General features: G+C 46.7%; 2 protein-coding genes across 2 annotated transcripts in view; both read left to right on the top strand.

Moving 5' to 3' along the window:
• MCCC2 (methylcrotonyl-CoA carboxylase subunit 2) overlaps positions 1-6,292 on the top strand; it is a 43,963-nt gene extending 37,671 nt beyond the window's left edge. Inside the window, exons 16-17 of the mRNA XM_084278972.1 lie at positions 990-1,075; positions 5,860-6,292. Coding sequence (XP_084135098.1) covers positions 990-1,075; positions 5,860-5,977 — 204 coding nt within the window. The 3' untranslated portion in view covers positions 5,978-6,292. The remainder of the gene's footprint in view (positions 1-989; positions 1,076-5,859) is intronic.
• A 6,497-nt stretch (positions 6,293-12,789) lies between these two features.
• Positions 12,790-13,326, top strand: CARTPT (CART prepropeptide; the record flags this gene model as incomplete). Its single annotated transcript, XM_084277963.1, has 3 exons — positions 12,790-12,930; positions 13,018-13,101; positions 13,219-13,326. The coding sequence occupies 3 exons, from the start codon at positions 12,790-12,792 to the stop codon at positions 13,324-13,326; spliced, it is 333 nt and encodes a 110-aa protein (XP_084134089.1).
• Positions 13,327-14,983: the final 1,657 nt, after the last annotated feature.

Below are 14,983 nucleotides of genomic sequence, written 5' to 3'. Positions count from 1 at the left end.
TTTCGTGCACCAGATTATTAGCTCTGCCCAAGATGAGCATCCAGGGATCCCCCTGGTTTGCGAGTATGGAGAGGAATATGTGAGAACAAAGTGTCTTTCCAGTTGTTTTTGAAGTAGGCAGTTTTGTAGAAAGTTACTTGGTGACTGAGAATTATAAAATTTCTAACAGCAGAATGCTGTAGGGGTTTGGAAAATGTTTTGACTCACTTCAACATTTTGATTGAAAATTAGTGGTATTTTGTTTAATTATCTGCTGGTTTCTTGGTATACTCTTTTCTGCTGCATTCTGTATATTACATTGTTTATATTGGTGCCTTGGACCCATGAGAAGTAATCTTACCGTGATGTCTTAAAATTGCTTGTATTTATCATGGTTAGCTATTCAGAATAAACAAGCAGTATGTACAAGTTACCTCAGAAGCTCTTTTTTCTGCACTGTACTTGGGCTTTCTTTGGATGGAATATATTCACCCTCATTTCTCTCTGTCTCAATTTCCCAAATCCCTAAGATGGACAGGATGATACCCAGAAAGACAATAGAGAAAAATAATTGCAGTTGATGTCAGCAAAAATGTGTTAGAAACCGAAAAATTTTCAGAATTAGCAGTGACCACTCTGGATCATAAAGAAACCCAGTATTAGAATGACACAGCCTTGCTTTATTAAAAAATCTTGCAAAAGACAACTCAGAACAGGGTTTATTCAGCACAGTAGCATTGGTAATTTTTCAGATGCAAATCTCCAGTTATCCTTATACTCAGTTCAGTATGTTTTTACTCTCCTTTTCCCATCTACCCATTTAAAAAGTTGTTTTCATTTCATTGCCAGATACGATAAATTGATTATTTGTGTGTAAAAAGGAAAAAACTTGGGGGAGGTCATTTAGTCAGTTTCTTCTAGTATAATGCTGTATATAAAGCTCCTTTGTTAATTGTGGATTCAAATATTAAATGTGTTATCTGTGTTTGTTTATTTGCCTGGTTTTTTAGTTATCTGAGGCAGATGAAGCAGCTTTGAAGGAGCCCATCATTAGGAGGTTCGAGGAGGAAGGAAACCCTTACTATTCAAGTGCAAGGTAATAATAAATCACAGGCCGTAACAGTAGCGTCTAAATCTTGATGTTGAAGAAGAGTAGAACAGATCAATCTGAAACAAAGAGTGTGTTTGATGTGTAAAGCTGCCACAGAGAAGGTTTAGGTTGGATGTTAGGAAAAGGTTCTTTACTGAGAGGGTGGTCAGGCACTGGAACAGGCTTCCCAGGGAAGGGAACACACCCAGCATGGGTGAGTTCAAGGAGCATTTGGATGATGCACTCAGTCCCACGCTCTGACTTGGCTGGCCCTGTCTGGAGCCAGGAGTTGGACTCCATGAGCATTACGGATCCTTCCCAACTCAGGAGATTCTGTGGTTCTGTGATTTTTATCTTAGAGATAGGTAAGCTGCTCTTAATGCTAAGTGTCCTGTCCTTCATTTAAAAAAGCAGGGTAGTTAGGTACTTGTTATTGTGCCTGTAGCTTGGAGGGCAAATTTAACGTGCGTGGAGCAGGCTCACTGAGAACTACCATGGGTCTGAGTTGCATGTGGTTGAGTTCATGTGATGCTATACTCAAGCTAATAAGCACAGCTGAGACATGAAGTCAGATGTCAGAGCTGAAATCCTGCAGAGGTTTATCTGGCTAAAAGCAATGAATGTAAAATGTCCCTTATCACTGTGGAGTGTTTGTGAGTGTGTGGCTCAGGTCAAGACAGTTCATGCTGGTTTCTCTCTTCAGTCAGTATATAGGTACAGTCTGCATTGTCTGGGAGCTTTTAATTGCTCTCTGCTGTCTCATAGAAATAATTGCTAGATACTCACGTGTTTTCTGCCCTGATGTCATGCATTCCTGACAATATTACCATGCATATTCCTTGTCCTTCTTTTATTGCTAATTCCTAAGCAAGATCTCAGACTAACAGCTTTGACAGTTTTCATTACTGTGGAGCAGGCTGCCCAAACAGAGGCAATGACATGAACTGGGATTACAGTTTTTGTGGCAAGTAATGTACTTGAGAGAGGGATTTGGCCACCTTGCATTTTGGAGCAAACCCATTTGTAAGCCAACATCAGCAGCTGTTTGGCAAGCATTTGCCCTAGGTCAGGGAGTAGTAACCTGTTCACTTTGCGCTAGAGGATGCTTCCTGTCTGATCCCAAGCATGGTGAAAATCCCAGTTGACTGTCAACCAAATGTCAGAGTTCTGTACTGAAACAAGGATGGTCTTGGCTTTGTCAGGTGCCCACTAGATCCCTCCAGCAAAAAGACCGACAAGGAAACTCTGACAAAGGGCTGTGTGTTACTGAGAGGAAGGAACAGTGGGTGGGCAGAACAAGTGATGTCTGGATTGCTGCTCGTCTGCAGCCAGTTCAGAGGCTCCCTCATGCTGCCCTCTTCCTAAGATTCGGGACCAGTCTGCCTCAGCCCTAATGTCCATTGACACTGATGTGACCCTGCCATTTGACTTCATTAGGCTTTCAATCCAACTTTTAGCAGTAGTAATTGAGATGGAAGGAAAATGCCCAAATGATCTCAAAATACAAGCAGATTTCCCTTTTACTTTGCTCATGTACTTTTGCTTATAGATTCTAACTTGTTATATGTACGGGATGTCAGTACTGTTCCCCACAGTTGTATTTTCTAATCAAACTTTAATCAATTATTTTATTAGAACCTTTCACAGTGAGCAGTCTTAATTAACAGCAGTCATTAGGCAGCACCCTTCTTAATGAGTTATATTAATCTGCTTACAGGTTTCTAAAAGGATTGCAGCAGTTTGCATCTCAACAAATTATATGAGCATTTTACTTTTGGGGACTTCATTTCTTTTACTCACAGTGTTTCTGTTACAAATATTTTATGAGTTTAGATGTGACTCATGTTCTAGCAGTGGGTTTTAATAGATGGTTTAATTATTAATGTTACATCCCAGTAGAGAACGTAGTTTTCTTTAAACAAAGTGAAGCAGAAGCCAGTGGTGACCATATGAAAGCAGCTTGACTTCATGCAACATAAAATCTTTCTGGCTGCCAATGTAAGTTAATTGTGTAACTACAGAAAAACAAGGGTGCCATTAAAATGGGCTTCATGTTTGGAAATGTTTATTGGAGTGGTAGTCACTGTGAAGTTGCAGCTTGGAAAGTACCATGTTAAGTTGGTGATTCTTTTTGATTCAGTTCATCCCTGGCCTCTCCAGACTCTTAGCAGATTGATTAAACACTTTTAAGAATTATAAATTAATTCATTCCGTTTCAATGTGTTTCATTAAAAAAATAAAAAAAGGTTAATTTCAAGTGTTCATTTAAAAAATTGCAAAGCAAGCAAACCTGTAATAGTAAAAAACTCCAAATTTGCTTAAAAACAGAAATGACCATATTTGGGATTGTTCTTGCAGTTATTTTTTTTTTCACCGTGCTAAGAAAGGGATTATGGTTGACTTAATCTCATAAAACTAGTTTCCTTTTCACTGTTAATAGGGATCTTCTACATCCCTCCTGCGGGGTTCATCTGACTGTTCATCAAAACTAAATCAAGGGAAGCAAGAAAGACAAGTATATGCATGAAACTCTAGTAGTGCGTATTTCATGATGTTGAGAGTATAGGAAGCACACTGTCATGATAGATTATATGAAGAAGTATAACCACTATGCTGGAGGAAAACAGAAGAATTCAAACAACTCTTAAGTTAGGTCTCAGTAATACCAAGTTACATTACTTTGAAGAAAAACACTGCTAATTGTTTTTGTTCTGTGTTAAGAATCACTGAACTGTGAGTCTCTTCAGTGAGTTTTTACCTACAGTTTGAAGCTGCAGTTAAGAAAAGAGATATTCACAGGAACCAGACTGCAAGAACTTGCATCATGCACTTTATCCAGAATATGATACAGGCAATTCTTGTGTGCCTTCTGCAACAGGATGTGCTGTTCATACCGCTTCAGTGCAGATGCAGGTGTGGCTGTTAGAATATTCCAGCACAAGGTTTACTAGCCCACTAGAAAGTAGATATGGGGAATCCTAAAAGGAGAACAGATTAAGTACAGCTACAGTTTCCTCACATTTGTAGTTTGGGTTTATAGTTTCTGTTCTTTTTCTGGTCCTTGAAAGACATTCTTTTTCTTCCAGTCACCTTTGCATGCTGTTTGGGACATGTCAGACAGGGCAGTGAGTACCACAGCTACCATGGTGTGATTTTTTTTTACATCAAGCATTTGTTTCCAGTCCTACAGGTGAAACAGTGTAATTTTGCTCAGTTAACAGCAAAGTCTTCCTTCTCCAACCCCCTTTCTCCTTTTTCACTTAAGTTGTGCTCTTGTGAGAGTAGTAGTGTCCTCTACTTGTGGAGCTGTACCATAGTAAGATACATTTATAGTAGAACCTTCTTTATGACTTGGGTCTCCTCTTTCTCTGCCAGTTGGAGAACAGGCTCCTCGGGTGAGTCTAAGTCCCCTATTATTACAATTTCACTTTATGCATTCTAGGATAGATACATGTGTTTGTTGTAAAACAAAAAGCATACACTGACAGTCTCTTTAATGTGTCTGTTGAATATTACATGCACAGCAAATGGTGAAATAAAGCAAAGGCAGAAACACTGACGTCTCTGCTGCTGCCTTGAGCTTATCAGCATGTATTTGTCTTCAGCTTGCAGTCCTCTTTCATTTGGGCGTGAGGTTGGAACATTTAATATTGAGAGAAGAGCACAAAGTACAGTTTCCTATGTAATTAGAGTTTTTCAATTAATCTTGAAACAAAAGGAAATCTGCAGGTGGAAACTTCAGTTAGAAAGGGTTACCTATGCTTTCATTTGGTAGAGTTAGTCTTAGGTCCCTAATCATCACCCTTTCTTGTATTGTTAAATTTTCCATAGTAACCAACACTGAAGGAAGTTTAAAAAGCATGTAAAATAAGTCTCTCTAGGGAGAGCTGGGGTGGAGGAGGAGCATCACTCTCTTGATCAAAGATACTGTGCGTATCTTTTGCAGACCCTGATTAAAACGCATGCATATTTAGGTGAGCCTTGGGTTGCAGTGAGCAGTGTGGTATCTTGTTTACTTATCTTGCTGGGGAGGTAGCAGTAGTTATGCAGTACTTTGTTTTTGTGGCCTGCTTTTACTCTGGGTAGGGTGGAGGTTGAGAATAGATGCCACTAGTATTGAAGTTTTTGGATGGTATCGGAGGGACTATTTGCAAGTGTTTGTGAGCTTGGGGCTTGCTCATTCATAATTAGTCACCTGCAGGACTGGAGGTTGAGGAGGGTTGTTAGAATATTTGTTTAGAAGTGGACCTCAGAAAAAACACATGCAACAACTACTTGAAATTTACTCTGGGTCTTTTAATGGTGAAAGAATAAACACAGATATCATCCTCATTTGGCAGCTGAACTAACCTGAGTAATGTAAGTAATGATGTGACATAGTCTTTAAAATACTAGTCTTCTTAATAGAAGAATATAGGCCATTGACAAAAGGTTATTTTCCACGTGAATGTCAATAAACGAAGAGGACCTCTTTTATCTAAAGTGATGCCTCTGTATTAAAAATAACTATGAAGAGTTTAATTTAAAATATGTAGAGCTAACATTGTTCATTTATCTAAAATGTGTACTGTGCTAGGAGACAAATTCCCTGGAACAACACACCAGTCTATAGCATTGATGGTTCAGGTGAATTAACTCCATGGTTTCAAGCATAATGTAGCTCTTTAGTCCACTCTTTTTAGTGTATCTCTTTCCAGTTTCATATGTTTGAAAATCTACCTGCTGTATATGTTAATTTCCTTTAATTATTATTACTGGTTCATTGTTGTTTGGTTTTGGTTTTCTTCTAGATTGTGGGATGATGGAATTATTGATCCAGCTGACACAAGACTCGTCTTGGGCCTCAGTCTCAGTGCGGCATTAAATGCACCTGTGAAGAAGACAGAGTTTGGGGTTTTCAGAATGTAACCTTAAACATACACTCATCAGAACCACCTCTGTCTATTCTAATTTGGGCTGGAGATCAAGTAAACTACAGTGTTGAGGTGGTTAAAAAAATAAAGATTTGTACACTGCTGTTTCTAATAGAAATGTCCTAACTATTTATTTTCACTGAGTAATATTACACAGTGCTTCAGTGTTTTTATCCTGATTTGACATCAGCTACTTCCCATGTTTGTATAACACTGCTTTGCATTAATAAATTGCAAGTTCTAGTTTTATGTCTAATGTTTGACAAGAAACCATTGATACTATCTCTTATATAAATAAATTTGCAAAGTAAGCTACCTATTTGCTGCTTATCAGCGCCTTTATTTCTTCTTTGTATGTCTTCTGTATAAATGCAAAATATTCTTGCAGTGCAACAAAAAATGTACATTTGCTGGTAAATATTTTTTTCCAAAAGAGAAGTGCTGTAAAGGGCAGCAAGGGAGCTCAGCGCAGCATGAAATTATGGATTTCACACAGTTGTTGGCATTTTGGCCTTTCTCTGGCTTTCATCCAAAAAACATCACTCTTCTGTGCAGTTCCCTGAAGTCAAAACGACAAGAGAACCTGATGGATGCGTGGTGTTTTCTGGAAGAGCTGTGGAGCGTATGTCGGTATCTGTTGGAGCTGCAGGTCGCTGAGAGCACTTCTCAGGAAGGGGGTTGGCTGCAGAGGTGTTCCAGCATCTTGCTGTGTAATGCTTCTGGCAATTTTAGTTTCGTGAGGACAGAGCGTTCTCCTCACGTGGATCGATGCTTCACCCAGGGCACGTGCCTGAATCTCACTGACTGGGGTTCCTGAGATGCTGGAGTCCTTTGGTTAATCATTTATTTATCATAGTTTGTAATGTTGTCCGGTACCTCAGTGTCTGTCACTTAATTTGTTCTCTTTAGAAATACCGCCGCTTGTAGGAGCAGCTAAATGCTTGGCATGTGGTCTGCCTAGAATAAGGCAGCAAATAACTGCTGGCTGGAAGCAGGGAGGTGATTTCGTCTGGCTTATCCCTAGGGGTGTCCAGATAACCATCATAACGGAAGAAATACTCTTGACTGTGAATCAGATCCAGTAAGGGTTAATGGACATGGATGGAGGTCCTATCCTCAGCTGGAGTAATCATCCTGGATAACACGATAGCTATAGTCATCCCAGGCTTGTGTGGCAGAGGAGTTCCCCTTGGACCCGGGAGGGGGAAGGAAGATCTGCTAGCTGCTGGCCCTCTCTGCTGTGTCTCAGGCAGATGCAGAACTGAAAATAAGAGACTCCTTGGGAATGGGAATTTTCAGTAGAAATCCAGAGTGCCCAGTGTATGTTGAGCTGCAGGGTCTCTGGTACCCCTCTATACCCTGCGCTACAGTAGCAGTTTTCTCTCATTTTACAGAGAAGAAACCTATCCAAAACCTGGTTCTGCACCACTAGAAAGATCGCTTCTTTAGGACTGCACACATGTTAATCTCACTTTTGTGCTCGTAAGCATGTTATTAGCATATCAAATACATATTTAGCAGGGAGCAACTGTTCTAAATAGTGTGGTAAATGGCAACAAAGCACAGAACTGTGCTTGGTGTGCCACCGATTGTCCTTCCGGCCCCACTGCACAGTGTGTGAACATGTTGGGCATGGCCCTGGGATTTCTTTATCCTGAAAGTACAGTGACATTATTTGTAGTTGCTGAAATTATGAAATGCCTTTAAAAATACCCTTCTTTTAAATATGCATATATAAAATACAGCCAGGAAGAACATAGGATTGAGACCCTGAAATTATTATTAATGGCTTCCAATAAAAAGAAACACTCCCTAGTTTCTCCTAGAATAGTTGCATGATCATTTAAGACAGGTGGTGTCCTTCTGCCCTAAATTAGAGGTCACTTTCCCCGGTCTGTTACTCCCAAAGCTGTAAGGAGTGCTGCCTTTTTCTGCTAAGGAAATTGATCACCTTGGAATACTATTTTTGCTTTGAATATATTCTATGAGACTAATAATGAAGTCATTCTGAGTGGGAGACAGTAACAGATAATCCTGGGATACAGATAATGGAAGCAGATACGTTTGTGAGGATTTGTGCTTCTAAGAACAGTAAGAATGATCTGCCTCAATTATCTGTGGAAACTTGTTAATCAAATGAAACTCATCAGCACAGGCTTAGCATCCTCGGGTTAGGGGAGGTTACAGAGCAGACTAACGACTCAAGGAATGGCTAGCGATGACCACACACCCCACACACCACCCCCTGCATAGCAGAATATCTTGGAAAAGCTTTCTCTGGGTAACCAGCTGTGTGTTGACTGGCTCAGTGTGTGGGGGGTGTGGTGGTGCTCGGTGGCAGAGGTGGCCGTTTGCTGCCCCAAGGTTTGCTGAAAAACTTTGTGGACCCCCCAGGAGTGAGGATGGGACCCCATGTTCTTCCCACATTTGGAGATGTTTGTGGGTCAGTTGGTGCTTGGGTACTACTTACGGCTACGTGTCATTCTCATTTCCCACTGCCGTTACTTGACCAGTAGGATCTCATGTCTAACGACAGGAAATGTTACATAAACCTAAACAGAAGGTAGCTGCCACTTCAAGGGCTTAAGATTCCTGGCAGCAGAGGCAACAAGAGCTGTGGGTGACTATTTCAAGACTTGCCCTGACTATCTGCAGTATGTGTTGCCTATTCACTGTGGTATTGGAGCAGCTCATAACCATTGGTTGCTTTACTTTCTGGAAAGGATGGCACTTAGGATGGCACTGACTTTTCAGAGGAACAAGGGAAATGGCTTTGCCATATCAAGCATGCAACTGTGATGGACCAGGGCCTCAAATATGGTGTTTTAGGCTGTCAGGAGACCTTTCTGCTCCCATGTGGTCTTTCCTTAGGGATTGCTCTTCTCAGCTGTATGGTTTCCTCCTGCCTCAGGGCAGTGTCATGGCCACAAGGTTATCTTGTTCCAACTCTCTTTGATAGCTGGACGTGGACTATTTAAGAGAGGTCAATACTTGAGTACAAGGAGTTTAAAAGGGCCAGCACTGTGACTTTGTGGGTGTTTTCAAATGCTCCTGTAGAATGAAGCAGAAAACTGTGAATGGGGTAAGCTAAGCTGCTCGTCATGTCCCTTGCGGACCACTGCAATAGTGAAGGGTGCTCTCAAGTTACCTGGGGTGAGATGGTGAACTCAGGATGGAACATAAAAACCTACACATAGCCATTTTCCTTTTTATTCTCACAGCACTTGGGAACGTGCTGGGAACCAACGGGTGCTACAGTGTGGTCACTAACCAAAACTGGTGGCAGTTTGTATAACAAACATCAAGGGCAGAGCCTCCGGTACACAATCACTGTGAGGTTTGCATGCCTGTTGCTAAGGCTGAAATGAGACGTGACTATTGCACAGACTCTGCAATGGCTCTGCCTAAAGACAGGAAGGCTATAAGTGTAATTTCTGAGAAGCCATTGGGTGACTGTTCCACCCATTTTGGGGTTAGTTTAATGGGAAGTTTGTAGCCTCAGTGTTTGTGTTGGCATTTGTGTATGTACTGTTCTTGTGAGAACCTGTCTGTTTATTTAGATGGCATTTTTCCAATCTGTTACTCATCAAGATGAATTGGTATCTCCTGCTGAAACAGATGCTATCTTTCAAGTATGCCTCTGGACTCTATTATTGCTTCAAATGTGGCAGAACCCTAATTTATCTTAGATTTTCCTTGCTGCTCCAGATTTCAGCCAAAGAAATGTCTTGATTCAGAAAGCAAATGATGGTATATTATATTAACCTTTCTTTCCCCCCCCTTAAACTGAGGTTTATAAATTAAGTCAATTCAACAAAGCACTCAGAAAAGCCTGCTGCTTTTCAGCAAAGCCTTAAAGCCAGATGTCCACTTCCGTGGCTCTGATTCAGTGATGCACTTGAACAAATGCTTCACGCTAATGTCTACGGTCTAGTAGTTATAAAATCCATCCAACTCTGTGTCTACGTCAAGCCAAAGCCAGAATGCATAAATGCATCAGAACTGCTCAGTGGATACTCCATAATTTTGACACCGGTGTCAACAGAAACCTCCATTATTTTCCTGCTTTTAGAAGTACTTTCAATTAATTGATCGTGATGGAGGAGTGTGATTATGGAAAGCATATACCGTGCCCGTTTAACGCACAGGTGTTAACGCTCATTGGCTCTGTCCTGTTTGTACCTCATCTGCAATAACATCTGTACGGAGAAAGTAAGTTAACTTTGAGAACTCCGAATTAATGAGTAGCTACAACAGAGTTGCCCCTCTCTGAGGTCTGACGGCATTCCGTGTAGATTATCTGTAGCTGAGCTCTGTAGTACCACAGACTCCCTTAATTACAGCCAGTTGCCTCATGACTGGCCACTGACGCTGCTGTCACAAGTACCTGCCTTTTCGTAGCTGTAAACAGTGATTTTGCGGTTTTATCCCGTGACCCCGCTCTGCTCCCTGACACGGCAGCTTCTGACGCTTCCATTTCAGACCCAGCTGGCCTGTGCCCGATGGCTTTTTTACCCCCTCGTGCCGAAGACCAAGCCTGAATGGCGGAACGGGGAACAGGGTGCAGTGACGCCTGCGGAGACGGTGTGGTGCAGACAGCAACAGGCAGAGAAACGTGCACTGCTGTGGGTGTCTGCAGCCAGGCAGATGCAACGACTTTTGGAAACAGTAATTTGCCATTGCGTCTACAGACACTAGTAATTTTATGGGGGCAACTAACAAGTTCAGCTTTTTACGTGGAAGTGTGAGTTGGAAAGAAAAAGGTGATGTTTTGTGAGCATCTCTGTGGTGCTTTCAATGCTGTGTGAGTAATCATACTATAAAATATGGCTGGAATTTTCTGGTCAGGCTTCATAGATGCTGCTTTCAGAGCTGAATAGGCCGTATATCTGCCTCTCCATACGGAGCACTGCATTTTTCTTAGCCTGTGTTACTTCTCTGCTCTAAGAAACTTTGTCTCAGCCAGCCCAGCATTTCCCTATTTCACGCAGATGCAGTTTTGCTCCAGCCTGGGATCACAGGATTCGCTGTGAGTGGTTCACCACCAGCCTGATGTCTGGTATCTTAGCCTTCCCTGTGGCAAAATGGGACTGGAGGATTCATGCAAACACACAGAGGTTCTCTACACTCCAAACAGCAATTACAAACAAGACCTTTGCTGTATGTAATGATCAACAGGAGTGTGTGGGAGGAGGTAAGAGCAAGAGGTGAATACACAGCTCTGGAGGAAAGCCACATGACAGTTGGAGAGACCAGGGTCGTTTTATTGCCTCAAACAAAATGGTGCTGTTGAAAATTACTTGTTAAGCCACACTCCTATTGGTCTCTTTAAACGCAGCCTTCCTGTTTGGAAAAATACGTCCCTGGGCCTGTTTAATTTCCTATGAACAACTTTTGTTTTCCCCCCTCATGTTACCTTGCCTTTTCAGGCTGTTCCTAGCTCCCCTATGAGCAACCAGCTAGGAAAGTTTCGTTAACCAGACTTCCCAAATTCTTCCTCCCTCCACCTAGGGAGACCACCTTAGCTCCTGCTGCCACTGGCTGTAGGGCAGGTACCCCCTCACACCACTGCAGAGCTGGGAGCTGGGAGCGGAGCCTCCCCACAGGCAGGCACTGCTCGCTGCCTCCTTGCCCCATGATGGTTATGCTGGAGAGCCAAAGGTCTCAGGCCAGCAAAGCCACTGCTCAGCTCCCTCATTTTGCCCCAACCTTGGTGCAGAGGTGTGATCCCAGTGGGGGCTGAGCACTGTCCCTCATCTTGCCTGCTCTTCTTGGCATACAAACGCTTTTCTTAGTGGGGGAAACCGCTCCTGTCTTCCTCCTGCCCCCGCAATGAGTCTTAGACAGGTTTGGGCCCAACAGGGAATTTTTCAGCCACACTGTTGGTGAACCTGAGGCTGCAGAGTCAAGCATCAGTAGCCAGGTCTGACTGGAGATGGGTGCACTAATGTTAGGTTTCCTTTTGGCAACTGTGCTTTTACTCTCCCCAAAAAGAGGTGACTGCATTTCACACGCAGGGTGGATGGTGCTCACTGAGCACCTGCTCAGTAATACACTTTGACCTCACACGCCTTTTCAGTTTTTCTCCCAATCACTTTTATCCCGGGCCGGGCCTTTAGATGCTCCTTCTTACCTTGCGCCCCATGGCCCTGAGCCTTTCCACCCTGAGGGTCTCCCACCCATCCTTATTTAAGTGTCCCATCCTCACCATCTTTATCTTGTCCCACTCCCCAGCTCCTTCAGGTGAGCCCTCCCACCTCAGCTCTTCCTCCCATCACACTGTATGTTTCCTTAGCCCTTGGGCTTAGCCCACAGGCTACCAACTCGCCTTCCTCTCCCATCCCTGCGTTGATTTCCAAGCACAATCTCTCTGGAGCTTCTGTGGGTGTCCACCTGCAGCCCCTCGGGCACCCCAAAGCATGGGGCAGCCCCGCCTGTCATCGTGGACGAGACACAGAGCTGGCGGGCAGGCGGGCGGGCCGCTGTCCCTCGGGACTGCTGCGCTGCCTCTGCCGAGCTTGGCGGGACACGGGGCGAGCCGTGCTGGGGGACAACTGCTGCTGGAGCAGCTGGCTTTGGGACAATGGCTTGGTGGTCTGGGAGGCGGGGAGCGCTGACCCGGGCCGAGCCGAGTCAAGCCCGGCCAAGCGCAGCTGAGCCGCGCCGGGCCGAGCCGGGTTGGGCCGAGCCGTGCTGGGCCGAGCCGGGTTGGGCCGAGGCGCGGCGCGGCGGCGGGGGGCGCTGACGCACGGCGGGGCGGGCGCGGTGCTATAAAGGCGGCGGCGGCGGCGGCGGGGCGGCAGCACCATGGAGAGCTGCCGGGCGCTGGCGCTCTGCGCCGTAGCGGCCGCGCTGCTGTTGAGCGCCCGCGGGCAGGGGCCGACCCCGCCGCGCCGCGCCCGCGACCTGGGCTCCCCAGGCGGCGGCGCCTCCCGAGAGAAGGAGCTGGTGGGGCGGGGGACCGGGGCTGGGGCGGGGGGCGCCGCCCGGCCGGGCGCGGCCTGACGGGGGTGGGGTTCTGGGGTCTCTCGGCAGATCGAGGCGCTGCAGGAGGTGCTGGAGAAGCTGAAGAGCAAGCGGGTCCCGCACTACGAGAAGAAGTTCGGGCAGGTGCCCATGGTGAGAGGCGCAGCGGGACGGGATCGGACGGGGCGGGACGCGACGGGGCGGGACGGGACGGAGCGGGACGGGGCAGCCGCCGGCGGTGCCCCCCTGACCGCCTGCCGCTGCCCGCAGTGCGACGCCGGGGAGCAGTGCGCCGTGAGGAAGGGGGCCCGCATCGGGAAGCTCTGCGACTGTCCCCGGAGAACTTCGTGCAATTCCTTTCTCCTCAAGTGCCTGTAAGCGGGGGCGCCCCGGGACGAGCCGCCGGGAGCGCGGGCACAGACCGCTGCCCGCCCCGACGTGCCGGCCCGGGGCGGTAGCGGCGACTTCCTGCGGCTCGTCCGTCCGAGAAACGCAGTGAGACGCCCCCGCGTCGCCCGTGTAACGCCGTCCGTGACATCCGACATCCGTGGAGCTGTTTTCTTTCTCTCCTGCCCCTCTCCCCCACTTCCCCTCCCCCCACTCCGCTCTCCCCCCCCCCCCCCCCCCCCCTTCCCCTTCCCCGTTTGATTTTGTCCGTTCAGGAAAACCCCATCCCGTGCCTTGCGGAGCGGAGGTGCCGGTACCGCCAGCTGCAGAGTCGTGCGGTGCAGAGCCGAGTTGTGCCGAGCCGTGCCCAGAGCCGGGCTGGCCCCGTGCCTTGCCCCGGGGTGCCCGGCTCCTTCCCAAGGCGGAGAGCACCGGGGCCAGGGGATCTCCTGGGTGGCTGTAAGGGGGAGCGGGGAGGCAGATGTATTCAGAGCACCCTGACCCCCTTTTCCTTGCCCCGCCGCTGAGAGGGCCCAACCCGGCACACCCCAGCGGGAGCGGCGCGGAGCCGGCGGCGGGGCTTGTCCCGCACCGCCGGGTTCAGGCCGAGCCCGGCCGCGCTCGCCCGGCGCTGGGGAAGGTCCGTCCCGCACCAGATACCGGTGGCGTTCGGGGGCCCGGCACCAGCCTGGCGGGGGTGGGGCTGGGAGGAAATCGGTTGCTTTACCGGAGCCACCACGGAGAGAAAGCTGTCTGGATCCGTTGCAAACTACCAGGGGATATATCCTAGTCATCTAGACCAAATTGCTCACGTTTCTACAAAGAACTGTTGTATATATACACATGTCTGTCCTCCACAGGCACACCGAGTGTTTCAGCAAACTCATGGCGTGTTTTAATCCTTTGTTTGTCTCTCTTAATAAAGTCCCTGTTCTGATGGCGGTGTTTGGGAAAAAGTCTTCATTTCACACGCGGGAATCCCTAGCAGTCAGAGGGAGAGGCTGGGTGAGGGGTACTCCAAAATCACTGCAACTGCCCACATCACTGACAGCCAAGCTGTCGGCCAGGTCAGGACAAGGCTGGAGACTGAGGTTCTTGCCTTCTGGCTCGGGCGATGGCTGCTTCCTGCTGCAGGGGCACCCAGAGGGACCCTGATGAGGGCAAGTGCTTTTGGACCTCAGGTTTTCCCTTGGGAGATGGCTGGTTTCGTCCCAGCTGCAGGAACTGGGCTGGGGAGGCAAAGAGCGGGGTGGGGGAGCAACTGATGATCCAGCTGGATCATCTTTGCTGCTTTGCATTTTATTCCCATAAAGAGGGACCTCTGGAGGAGTTTCTTGCCTCTCCCTGGGTCACAATCTGTGGGCGTCTGTGCCAGAATCAGTTCTTACTTCTATCAGCAGGGAGATGAGGGGCTACATGGGCCAAGGTGGACACTCCTCCAAACAGGCTTCATATTTGGTGCTGAAGAAAACACAAATTTAGGTGAGAGACCTTTGAGAACAGATTTCTCTAAGGCACTTGCTTTACTCCTGTGTGAGCACATGGGCAAGCCTGACTGAAACAGACAGAAAATCTGCCTGCAAAAAGAGACATGCCACTGTTCACTTGTTTGTTTGTTTCCAGGACAGGGATGGAGCAGTGGGATTTT

The sequence above is a fragment of the Gallinula chloropus genome (genome assembly GCF_964237585.1).
Source record: "Gallinula chloropus genome assembly, chromosome: Z".
Classification (NCBI taxonomy): Eukaryota; Metazoa; Chordata; class Aves; order Gruiformes; family Rallidae; genus Gallinula; species Gallinula chloropus.
Note: the sequence above shows the minus strand (reverse complement) of the source record. Positions and strands in the feature narration are given on the sequence as shown.